Below are 12861 nucleotides of genomic sequence, written 5' to 3' on the forward strand. Positions count from 1 at the left end.
CATGACGGGTTGTCAGTTACCCAGTTATGACATCAGGGACAGGTCCCCTGGAAGAAGGAGGAGCCCCAGAGCATGCCTGGCCGTCCCCGGGCTTCTCTTTTGAGAGCTAACCCAGTCAAGATGAGGGCAGAGGCTCAGAAGCTTTCCCAGCTGTCTGGAATGCAGGTGCCACCAACAGCAGCAGGAAAAGGTGTGGTGTCTGGGAGGGGTGGGAAGGCACGGGGTGGGATGGGGAGACATCCAGCCTTGGTTACACACCTTGGGCTCTAAGTTTAGTCTCCACTGCAATGGTTTCCCTGAAGGTGTGAGACTACAGCTGTTTGCAGAAGTAAAAGACCTTAATGATAATTCGATCCGATTTCATTTTGCAGATGAGGAAACTGAAGTCCAGAGCAACAGCCAAACTTCTGTAGAACAAGTTAGTGGCAGAACTGGGCTCAGGATGTGGGTTTCCTGAATTCCCAGGACCACAGGTGCTTTTTGGAGAGGTGGCAGCTGCCATTTTCATGGCAGTGGAGGAGAACAGAGACGGTCTTTTGCTGGCAGCTGGACCTCAGTAAATGATGAGTTGCTGACATCGTGTGGCTCAATAGTGGGCTGGCAGCTGCTCCAGGAAGGGCTGCAAAGGAGCGGGATTCACGTCCACACTAGCACAGGGTGTAGCACCTAGTGGGTGCGCTACACGTTTGCTGATCAAGAGAGGGAGAACGCCTATCCAGTGCTCGCTTTCCTGGCATGTTAATCTTTCAAACAACCCTAGGAGTTAGGTGCTGTTATTACCCTCATTTTTTTCAGTAAACGGGCTCAGAGAGGTTAAGTCATTGCCCAGGGCCAGAATGCCATGCTTGCTTGCATAGAGCCCAAGCTTTAAGCACGATGCCAACTCTCACTGAAGGCTGGAAGAAATGTGCCTCCGAGTTGGGCTTCTCAAACTTTAAACCTTCGTAGGGATCCCCAGCAGGGCGTATAAAAGGCACATTCTCACTCAGCAGGTCTGAGCTGGGGCGGAGATTCTGCATTTCTGACCAGCTCCCGGGTGATGCCAACGTTGCTGCTCCGCAGCAGGCAGAGCTCACAAACGGAACCCGGGTGTCCCTGTAATCCTGAGAAAATTCAGCGACACTAGGGTGTACCCCGGTCAAGAGAAACTTTTATTGCGCCCTGCATTTAGTCCAGTGAAGTTACTGCACTTCCATGCCTTAACGGGGGGTGGGAAGAGGAACCCCCCAAAACTCCGGAGTAGCGGCATCTCAGCCCCCTAACTCAGGCCCAGAGGTCTGCCTCCGCGTCCGCCTGGCGGCGCGCATACTTCCCGGGAGCGGAGCGCGCCTGGCCGCCGGCGCTCCGCCGCTTCCCGTGCCCGGCGGGCCCGCCTCCGGGGCGGGACGGGGCGGATCCCGGCTCCGGAGCGCCCGCCCAGCTGACCCGGCCGCCTTCCCTTAGCTTGCTGCTCCCCGGGCGTGCAGGGCCCGGCCGCCGCCATGTCGGGCCCGTTTGAGCTCTCGGTGCAGGATCTCAACGACCTGCTGTCGGACGGCAGCGGCTGCTACAGCCTCCCGAGCCAGCCCTGCAACGAGGTCACCCCCAGGATCTACGTGGGCAACGCGTGAGTCGCCGCTCCCGGGCCCCGAGACACCCCAACGGCCCCTCCCCGGGGTGCCCCGCCCACCCGAGGGCTGGGGGTGGGGGCGTCAGCGGGCGCGGGGCGGGGGGAGCCAGGGCGGGGTCGTTCCTCCGGAAGCCGAGGCGGGGGCTGGGCGGGGGCTGGGCGGGGGCTGGAGTCACCGCCCACCCTCGCGCTTAGGGCGGAGGGGCTGAACCCCTCCCCGCCCCGCCCCAGCTCTGTTCTTCCCTTCGCTGGCTGGCGGAGACCCGGGCGCAGCTCGGGCAGCCCGGTGTCAGGCCCGAAGCCACAACCCTCTAGGGGCTCGGCCTTGTCGGGGCTACCAGGTTCACTTAACAGGTGGCCCTCTGTCCCCCGGCCGGTCTCCGGCCCGCTCGTCATGTGACAGCTGCCTGGTTCTGCAGTGAGGTCACCGCGGAATGTCTGCCTTCGCTGCCATGGCAACGGGATGACGTCACAATTCGGGCGTGGAACTTTCCCGGCCGGGCAGGCCCAGATGTGGGAATTGAAATATCGCAAACTAGGGGTCCAGAGACGTGGGCCCGGGCTTCCTCGCTCCTCCCCCTGCCTTCCAGTTAGGGTTTGATTTATCTAGAATTCTAGAACGATCTAATGATAACGCCCCCCTAAGGACCTGAACCATCACTTAGAAAAGGCTGCCGACCTTCTCACCACCAGGAAATGCATTTATTATTTATCACTGAGGAGTTCTTACCAAATTGATTTTCTCATAGTCAAACTACCAGTAAGAATTTCTCAGCAGCAGGAGAAAACCAGTGTTAACCATTCAGAAAGTTGCTGAAATACCAGCCAAAAGCAAAAAAAAAAATAGATTCCCGTGCCTGTGCAGCCGTGGGAGGGTGCAGGCTGGATTTTCTGAGACCCAGTTGTCAAGGCCCTAAGCTCCATGGGCCCAGGGACTGCATGTGCAATCCGGTTCTCTCCTTTTACACAGGAAGAAATGATGGCCCAGGGCACTTTAGGGATTGTGAAGATAGGGTCAATGTCTTGTTCATGTCTGTATCCCAGGTCCTGGCATAGGACCTGATGCTTAGTCTGCCAAGGACTGCCACAGAAATGGGGGCCATCACGGAGCTAGGGCGTCTGGAAGGCAGGCTGGGCCTCGTGGGGGCTTGTCTCATCCATCCATCACTCATTCACCACTTGGAGCATCACTATGTGACAGATGTTGATATTGATGACAGTGATAATGGTAAAGTTGTTGAATGTTGACTTAGAGAAGGAAGATGAATGGTAGTGACTCTTCAAAGTTAGTTATTTTAGTGCCTTTTTAATGAGCCACTGCTTTACAATTGTGTGCAGTATCGTGATAGCTAAAACAGGGTCCTAGAATCTCAGCCAAAGGCCTCGGTAATTGCCAAGTTCTGAGGATAAGCCCCGCTCCAGCCACCCAAGCAGCAAGTGGCCTTGGCCTTCTCGGAAACCTCCTCTCTCGGGCGGCTTGGCACATTGGGCTGTCACCACTTCCCAAGTGAAAACTAAGGTTGTGAACAAGTAAATCTGCCCTCAAGTAAATCTGCCCTTGACATAGCCAGGGGTGTGGGGGCGCTCAGCAGGGAGGATGGACTGAGGACTGATCCCCCCCGCCCCCACGCAGTTGGGAGCGCCTTAAGAAAATCAGGGCTCCTGATCAGGGCTCACAGGGCAGAGAGGAGCCTGGATGAGCCACATTTTCTGCCTCTTGAGATTTGCAGTTGATATGGGCACGAGAGGCAGGGTGAGGAGGAAGACAGCAGGGCTGGCGTGAGGAGAAAGGAGGCCTTCTCCCAGCACTGCTGTGCGGCAGCCCATGTGAGCATATGCACATCCTTCCGCTGTCATGTCGGGCCAGAGCTGAAGCTCTGTCCTTCCTCCCCGGGCTGCTGTGACAGGCAAACAAGATCATGCAGGAGAAGGCGTTCCGTAAAGTATAAACTGCTGTTTGAATTGGGACGTTGTTGTGAGATGAAATAAAGGAGCCCTTTGACTATTCAGATCGAATGTTTTGTAACCCCCCGAGTTCTGTTGAGGCCACTTGTTCCCCAAGTGCTTACTCACCCAAGAGAGCTTCAGAGACGTGGCTAGTGGACTATGGCAGAAAGGATCCCCCTGGGGGATGGGAGGGGGCTGCTGCACTTTAGAATCCAAGGGAGAAGGCTGCCTGGGATGTGCTGATTTCATTCTTTACTGATTCACCACATATTCAGCACCGACTGTGTGCCAGGTTCCATAGCACATGCTGGGCATACAGACACGAAGTAGGCACGGTTCCTCCCTCAAGCAGCTCACAGCCTGGACATCTGAACAAATAAGCACAATCAAGCATTAGGATAGTGGCAGTGACCACGGTGTCGGGTTCTGTCTATAGAAGAGCTCATTTGACACTCAAAACAACTCCAGGGGTAGGTACTGTTATCACCCCCATTTTACAGATGGGGAAACTGAGGCACAGAAAGGTTTAGTGGCTTGTTCAAGGTTGTCTGGCTGGTAGGTGGCAGGGCTGGAATCAGACCCGGGCAGTCTGGCTCCAGAGCCCATTTTAGCCCCGTGGTGATACCACCACCACAGTATAGGGAGCACAATGCTGAATGGACGGGAGATCAGGAGATACCGCCAAGGGGGGTGAGAAATGAGAGGGTGCATTTCCATGAAGATGGTGGAGAAGGGCATTCCAGGCAGAGGGAACAGCATGGGCATGAAAGTGCCCAGGCTATTTGGGGCAGGTAATTAGATCTGGCTGGAGTGAGGGCAGAGGATCATAAGCTGGGGCTGGAGAAGTAGTCAGGGGCCAGAGCATGGAGGGTCCTTGCTGGGCCAAGAGGCTTGGGATCTTCTCCATCTTTCTCCCCCGAGGGCTGCCAGGTGGTCAGTTGATCACCCCCCTGCTGCTGTCTCCTGTCCAGGTCTGTGGCTCAAGACATCCCCAAGCTGCAGAAACTGGGCATCACCCATGTCCTGAATGCGGCCGAGGGCAGGTCTTTCATGCACGTCAATACCAGTGCCAACTTCTACAAGGACTCTGGCATCACCTACCTGGGCATCAAGGCCAACGACACACAGGAGTTCAACCTCAGCGCCTACTTTGAAAAGGCGGCAGACTTCATCGACCAGGCCCTGGCTCAGAAGAACGGTAAGGAACCTGCCACCCAGGAAACTGTGGGAGGCACCTTTGACTGGACTTTCTCTAGAAAACAGGCCCACGACAGGCCTCTTCTTGGAAAACCTGTTGTTTCCCGTGTCTTGTGCTGAATGACTGAGAGCTTCGGGTCTCTCTCTGCTCAGCTGGCTGCCCGTCAAGTGGTTTCACATGACACAAGATGTACGAACCCATCACACAGTGGCAGCCCCGGGCTCCTTGTGTTGGATCTGACTTTGGCTGAGAGTCAGTTGCCGGCCGCTCCCCCCATTCAGATAGCTGCAATAATGAAGATCTATTGTTTTCTGTGATAAGAAATCCTGAGGCCAAGGGGCTCCAGGGCTTGCTGACTCAGCAGCTCTGTGGTGGCTTCAGGACTCTTCTGCCACCCTTAGTGTTGGGGACTCCCCTGATGGTCCCAAGATGGCTACGGCCGATCTGGTTACCACCTCTCGACAGGACAAAATGCAGCAAAAATGAGGCAGCCATCTCTTCCTCATGTTTCTCTCTTTTCTTAAGAGCAAGTGAAACATCCCCTAGAAACCCCCCAGTGGAGCCCCCCTCACATCTCACTGGCTACAGTTGGGTCACATGAATACCTGGCAAGGGGAGGGGGGCCAGTCATGATCGGTCAGGCCCAAAGTCAGCAAACTTTGGCCCAGTTTTTAAATGCTTCCTGCAACTCCCCAATATAAGGTAAGACGGAAGCAGGACTGTTGAGGTGCTGGCAGTTGGGCGAGGCGTGCCAGAGAGAAATCCTAGAAGGCCAGAGGGTAGACAGCCGCTGAGCAGGCTGGGCCGCTTGCCCTTTCTGCTTTTAGCTTGTTTCTCTCAGCAACTGCCTTTACCTTCCTGCCGCTTCCTCCAGCCTCTTCCTTCCTCCCCACCGCAAACCTTCCCAGGCGGAGTGACCCCCACTGAGGCGTCACCAGCCCTGTTCTCCTGATTCTAGCCTGTCTCTGCTACCCTGATGCTTCTTGTCCCAGCAGCCTCCCCGCTGGAATGATTTCCAGGGAACAGAGTTTACTAGCCGCTGGTTAGCACACGTTTGGGGCCCAGAAGGGAAGATTTATTGCCTGGGGAATCTGCAGAGTTTATCATCAGGTCCTTCGTGGTCCTCCAGTGCCTTGTACACCTTACCCACCTCCTCTGCGGCTGTTCTGAGCTCCTGTGTAGACGAGAGCGAGGGGCCCAGTTAAGGGGATGGATTTCGCTCTTCCTGTGTGTTGACTGGTCATCCATTCAGGGAACTTAGAGCCCTCTGATGGTTTCCTCTTTCCAGACAACTAGGAACATACCCTGACTTTGTGTGACCTCCTGCCTTAGCCCGCGTGGGTTGGGTCATTAGTCTGGAAGGCTCTCTCTGCCTCTTCCTGCCCTGTCCTCTGGCAGACTCCACCTCGTGCTTGAGTACTGGGCATAGTGTCCTCTCTTCCATGAAGCCTGCCCTCAGGCTGGGTCTGCTGTGTCCCTTGTCTGGTCTCCCTAGCACCTGATGTAGATCAGACACACAGCAGGTACACTGGATTACTGAACCAGTGACAAAAAGGAATTCCAAGGGTTCTAATGCCCAGTGTAAATGCTTCCAGAATTGACTGGCCAAGTGAGTCAACAGAAATGTGCTGGCCCCCAACACTGTGCTGGACTCGGGGGAGCTGGGGTCCCATCACTTTGGAGAGGGGAGAGGAGGGGAGTGGCCAGGGGCACTCAGAGAAGGAAGCAGTCACTTCCATCTGGGAAGATCGAGGGAGGCTTCGTGGAGGAGGTGGCATCTGGGCGGGGCCTGGAACGATGGGCTTTGAACCCTCCCCTTCCGCACTGGCTCTATGAGCCCTGGGCATGCTGAGTCTGTTCCTGGTTCCAGGTGGTGAGGCAGCTGCTCTGCAGACGGTCCCGTTGCCAGGGTGGGGGCAGGGAAAGCCCCACTCTGAATACTTTGGGTCCACTGGCCAGAGAGTGGAGGACTCCCCATTCCTGCTCATCAGCATTGGGAAGATAGGGTTGTGTTTTGGGGATAGGGTAATGGGAACGGAAGACACTCTGTTTGATTCTGGGCCAGCAGACTTTCTTCAGAATAATGCCCGTGTAGAGGTGTTGGTGGGTATTCATTCACTCAGCTGGTCGGCAAATATTTATTGAGCACCTAGTATATGCTGGATATTGTAGGGCATCTAAAATCAGTACCCCACTGTCCTAACCCTTAAGGAACTCACACTCTGGCAGAGGAGGGTCGGTCTTTGTGTGGCCGACGTTAACACAGAGCCAGGCTGCTGTAGAAGAGGATGTACCAGGTGCCAGCAGAGGACTCGTACTGTGTTGGCTAATATTTATTTATTGAATGTTCCCATCTGCCAGGCACTAGCCTAAGTCTTTCTTTTTTAAATTGATTTATTTGGCTGCGTTGGGTCTTCATTGCTATGCACGGGCTTTCTCTAGTTGTGGCGAGGGGGGGCTACTCTTCGTTGCGGTGCACAAGCTTCTCATTGTGGTGGCTTCTCGTTGTGGAGCATGGGCTCTAGGTGCGCAGGCTTCAGTAGCTGTGGCACACGGGCTCAGTAGTTGTGGCTCGCGGGCTCTAGAGCGCAGGCTCAGTAGTTGTGGTGCACGGGCTTAGTTGCTCCGTGGCATGTGGGATCTTCCCGGACCAGGGATCGAACCTGTGTCCCCTGCATTGGCAGGCGGATTCTTAACCACTGCGCTCCCAGGTAAGTCCCTAGCCTAAGGGTTTTATGTGTCACTTCCTTTAATCTTCCAACCACCTTGTGCCATGAGTACTATTGGCACAGACAAGGAAACTGAGGCACAGTGGGCTTAGGTGGGTCATAGAGTAATAACCAGTGTATTGGCCAGGGTTCTCCAGAAAAACAGAGCCAGTAGAATATAGCTATTATTTATTTCAGAGAATTGGCTCACGTAATCATAGGGGCTGGCAAATCTGAAATCTGTCAGGCAGACCGGCAGATGGAAACTCGGGCAGGACTTCTGGGGGTAGAATTCCTTCTCCAGGAAGCCTCAGTTTTTTGCTCTTAAGATCTTTAACTGATTGGATGAGGCCCACCCACCTCATCAAGGGTGATCTCCTTTATTTAAAGTCAACTGATGGGAGATATTCATTACATCTACAAAATCTCTTCGAGACTAGTGTTTCACCAAGCAACTGGGCATCATAGACAAGCCAAGTTGACAAGTTTAACCATCACAACCAGCAAGTTAAAATTTAAACCCAGATTCACATGACTTCAAAGATTTGGGTTCTAAGTCCCGATGCTGACAAAGGAAATACTTGAGCTGGGGTCTTAAGGTATGAGCAGGAGTTTGCCAAGTAGCCAAGAGGGAGAGGATGTTCCAGGTAGATGGAAAAACACGTGCAAAGGCACAGAGGTGAGTAAAAGCCTGGAAAGGTGTCGGGGCCGTGGGCGGTTGGCCTGGTAAGTCACACCTTGGGGACTAGACTACCCGGCTAATGGTGGCAGGTCACGTTTATATTTTAGAAAGCTCCCTCCAGCTGGAGTGTGGGTTGGTGGTGGTGAAGATAGAGCGAGAACTCAGTTTGGGGGTGAGGGGGCAGAGGTGGGAGGTGACAAGGACCTGAACTGAACACTCTGTGTGAGGAGGGGGTGGAGATAAGAAAAGCCGAGGCTTGTAGCTCAGGCTACAAGAACCTTGTTGACAATGCCTCTGACCTCTCCTGACCATCCCTTCCTTCCTTCACCCAACGCTGGGGATGCAGCAGGGAGCAAAACAGATGGACATCCCTGCCCTCGTGGAGCTTATGTTTTGGGGGAAGATGACAGCAAACAAGTGAAAAAGATATGTGGCCCGTCAGGGGGTGGGGGGACCAAAGCAGGGAGAAGGGGATGAAGGAGTATGGGTAGCGGGTTTGTGTTGCCAGCCGGCTGGAGAGAGGGAGGAGGGGATTACGTCAGTGGCGGGGGGAGGGCCAGATTTAGTAGAGCCTCGTGGGACGTTTGGGGGACCACGAGAGGGTGTTTTTGTTTGTGTGGGGTTTTTTTGCGGTACGCGGGCCTCTCCCGTTGCGGAGCACAGGCTCCGGACGCGCAGGCTCAGCGGCCATGGCTCACGGGCCCAGCCGCTCCGCGGCACGTGGGATCTTCCCGGACCGGGGCACGAACCCGCGTCCCCTGCCTCGGCAGGCGGACTCTCAACCACTGCGCCACCAGGGAAGCCCTGTTTGTTTTGATTTCTTGTGTTTTTATTTGACACGCACGTACCTTTTATTTTTAAAATGGCTTTGTTGTGGCATAACTGACGTTCAGTAAACCACACATAGTTGAGTTTGGTAAGTTTTGACATATGTATACATCTGTGAAGCCATGACCACAACCAAGATCATGAGCTTATCCGTCACCCCGCAGATTTCCCTCATGTCCCTTTTGACCTCTCCCTTCCGCCCCTCTCTTCCCTCTGTTCCTAAGCAACCCCCGATCTGCTTTCTATCACTAGACATTAGTGTACATCTTGTAGACTTTCATATAAATGAAGTTGCACGGTATGTCCTCATTTTTGGTCTGGCCTCTTTCACTCAGCATCATTACTTTGAGTTTCCTCCGCGCTGTTGCACGTATCAGGAATGCCCTTTTAACGCCGAGTAGCCTTCTGTTGGATGGACATAGCACAGTTTGTTTATCCATTTACCTGTTGATGGACATTTGGGTGGTTGTCATCTTTTGCTTTTGCTTGAAATAGAAGATTCACATAGAGAAGTACCCATATCACAGTGTATCAGTGCACTGCACACACCCATGTACCAGCCCCCAGATCAAGAAACAAAGCATGACCAGCACCCCAGAAACCCCCGACGTATTCCTTTCCAGTGTCACATCTCCCGCCTCGCATACCAGTATCCAGACTTCTAACAGCATAGTTCAGTGTTGCTGGCTCTTTCTCGTCGTTGTTAAAGTTTTGTTTTTGTTCTTGGCCACACTTTGTGGCACGCGGGATCTTAGTTCCCCGGCAGTGCAGTGCGGAGTCCTAACCACTGGACCACCAGGGGAGTCCCCTGGCTCTTCTACCCTATGGGATCGTACGCATCCTGTTTGTGTGTTTCTTCCATGCTGTACCTGGGAAGCTGGAGATTGCTTATCCTTAGTGTTTATCTACTCTGCCATCGACGGGCCTTTGGGAGTTTCCAGCTTGGGGCTGGAACAGTGCTGCCTGCAGTCTTTTAGCAGACGTGTGCGTGCATTCCTGCCGGCCATGGGTCTGGGATGGAACTGCCAGGCCCTGGGGAACGCGTGTGTTCAGCTTGAGGAGATCCTGCCACACGGCTTTCCGAAGCTGTGTGCCCGTTTACACCCCGTCCCCGAGCCACAGGTCAAAGTCCTAGCTGCTCCACATTCTCACTAATGCTGTGTGTCTCGTATTTATCTTTTTCATCTTAGCCATTCTGGTGGGCACACAATGGCCTCGCATTATAATTTTCATTTATATTTCCTGGAAGGGTTTTTTTTTTTTTTTTGCGGTGCGCGGGCCTCTCACCGCTGTGGCCTCTCCCGTTGCGGAGCACAGGCTCCGGACGCGCAGGCTCAGCGGCCACGGCTCACGGGCCCAGCCGCTCCGCGGCATGTGGAATCTTCCCGGACCGGGGCATGAACCCGTGTCCCCTGCATCGGCAGGCGGACTCTCAACCACTGCGCCACCAGGGAAGCCCCCTGGAAGGGTTTTGACTGGAGTCGAGGTGTCACGGGACGGCCCCAGCTCACTGTGTCCCCATCTTTCACAGGCCGAGTGCTCGTCCACTGCCGTGAGGGTTACAGCCGCTCCCCGACTCTCGTCATCGCGTATCTCATGATGCGTCAGAAGATGGATGTCAAGTCTGCCCTGAGCATCGTCAGGCAGAACCGTGAGATCGGCCCCAACGATGGTTTCCTGGCCCAGCTCTGCCAGCTCAATGATAGACTAGTCAAGGAGGGGAAATTGAAGCTCTAGGGTGCCCTCACTGCCTCTTCTCTAGAGGTCGGATGGAGGGAGGCACCCTGGTTGTGGTGTCCCAAGCTGCCATGTTTAGGAAACACAGTGTACCCTGCTCCCAGCATCACCAGGCACTTGCCCACAAGTCTGTCCCAACACAGCCCTGGGCCACTTTCCCCCTGGGGAGCATATAAAGAAGCTTGCTGAGGAGGGCATTCCTGCTCCCTGGTGCCTACAATTTATGATGTCCTCACCCTGAGGAGGGGGCACAGAGGGGGCGCAGGCCTGTGACGGGCGTGCTTCTCCTGGATGGCCCAGGGCAAGGGGTGTGTGGAGGTGTAAGGCCTGAGATGCTCACAGGGACCCCTCCCCGCCTCCCCACCCTTCACCCCTGGGCCCTCTCCTGAGTGGGGACCCCAGCCCTGTAAAGGAACTATGCAAACACGGGCCCCTCTCCCCCCACCGTGTCTGTCTCCCCTGTCCCCTCACAGCTGTCCACACCCTGCTCGTAGGCAGAGGCACGTCGTGAGGTCTGAAGTTGGCTCAGGGTCAGTTGTCTGTGGGTGGAAATTCCCATGAAGAGACTGCATTTTAATGATTTCCTTAGGATTAAAGATACCGAAACAAAGAAGCCTTTGAGTGGGCAAATACATGTCCCTGGAGGGCTCTCCTAAATTAATTGTTTAAAAAATGTGACTCCTTGGAAGGCTTGAGTTCAGAATCCACCTCTTCGGGGTACCCGGCTCTCAGAGGTCACTTGGTCGGTTAGAAGAGCGATGCCTTGGGCAGGGTTTTATTTTTCTTTTTTAGAAAACAGGGTGTTGAAGTCCAGCCTATTTAAAAACCCCACCATTTGGAGAATTACAAGGGTTTTGTCCTGAATTATAGTGTTGGCGAGCCCAAGCCACTCGTGCTCACTGCTTTTTGTCTCGGTTACTATTCCAAGAACAGGAGGAGGAAGTTGGCCAATTATAGCACGTGCGTGCACGTGCGCGCGTGTGCGTATCTGTGTGTGTGTGTGTGTGTGTGTGTGTGTGTGTGAGAAAGAGAGAGAGAGAGAGAGAGAGAGAGAGCAACACAGCCAGTGGCTGGACAAGCAAGGGGATGAACGGACCCAGGCTCACATCCTGCCCGCTCACAGGTAGTTCTCCCAGCTCTCTCTGCCGCCAGAAAAGGTCCAGGAGCCTTGGCAGCAAAAGATGACTCAACCGGGCAGAAAGGAAACATGGCGGAACGTCCAAATGCAGCCTTTACTGGTGGTAGAGAAAACAAAAAGAAACAGCCTCTGTCAGGACTTTTTTAGGATGACGTCGGAACGCACAAGCACTCACACACGTGTGCACACGCGCACATTTGTCAGAATATAGGAGTTTTGTTTTGAACACAGCCTTCTTAGCACTTGACATGATTGCCGTCAGGGCAAGCGATGCAGTGCTGCCATCTTCAGGTTCCCTAACGGCAGAGAGGTGGTCCTCAGCTCTGCCCCCAGCGCTTAGCACATAGATGTCTGATAAAAGTTTGTGGAATTAAACTTTTTTTTTTTTTTTTTTGCGGTACGCGGGCCTCTCACTGTTGTGGCCTCTCCCGTTGGGGAGCACAGGCTCCGACATGCAGGCTCAGCGGCCATGGCTCACGGGCCCAGCCGCTCCGCGGCATGTGGGATCTTCCCGGACCGGGGCACGAACCCGTGTCCCCTGCATCGGCAGGCGGACTCTCAACCACTGCGCTACCAGGGAAGCCCTAAACTTTTTTTTTTTTTTGAGCACCAAATATATGCAGGGTGTTGTTCTGGGGGGTGTATCAAACTCCCAGAAGCCTGACTTGGTGGTAGGATCACTTGCAAGGATCTGCAAAGGAGTCTTACCTGAAAGGAAATATCAGGGACTTTTGTTGAATATTTAAAATTCAGTTTTAAGTTTCAATTCAGGCAGCGTCATTACTGTATGGAGGTGGGGAATGTGCCTTTTCCAGAGTTGACCAGAAGCTTCCAGCTAGGTTGAGGAGAAGCAGGTGTGCCTTGGGCCTCACACCCAGGTGTAATGGTCTCTGTCTTGGCAGAAGCAGCACCTCCGCAGCCTGGATGTCCCCTTTGCTTTGTGACCTCAGCAGCCCCGAACAAACTAGAATCTGTCTTCTTTTTCAGCTACGAGGCTGCCCCAATAGACCCACC

At 54.2% G+C, this 12861-nt stretch overlaps 1 protein-coding gene across 2 annotated transcripts; it reads left to right on the forward strand.

Annotated features, from left to right (window-relative positions):
• The first annotated feature begins 14 nt into the window (after positions 1-14).
• On the forward strand, positions 15-10898 carry DUSP3 (dual specificity phosphatase 3). Of its 2 annotated transcripts, XM_065897218.1 has the most exons (5): positions 15-165; positions 1467-1606; positions 4193-4246; positions 4528-4754; positions 10504-10898. In XM_065897218.1, the coding sequence occupies exons 1-5, from the start codon at positions 73-75 to the stop codon at positions 10707-10709; spliced, it is 720 nt and encodes a 239-aa protein (XP_065753290.1). In that variant the 5' UTR covers positions 15-72; the 3' UTR covers positions 10710-10898. The 2 variants fall into 2 exon arrangements, with proteins under 2 accessions (XP_065753290.1, XP_065753291.1); XM_065897219.1 differs by lacking the exons at positions 15-165; positions 4193-4246 and having other exon boundaries at positions 1482-1606; positions 10504-10709.
• The last annotated feature ends 1963 nt before the right edge of the window (positions 10899-12861 follow it).

This window comes from Phocoena phocoena, chromosome 19 (assembly GCF_963924675.1).
Source record: "Phocoena phocoena chromosome 19, mPhoPho1.1, whole genome shotgun sequence".
NCBI lineage: Eukaryota > Metazoa > Chordata > Mammalia > Artiodactyla > Phocoenidae > Phocoena > Phocoena phocoena.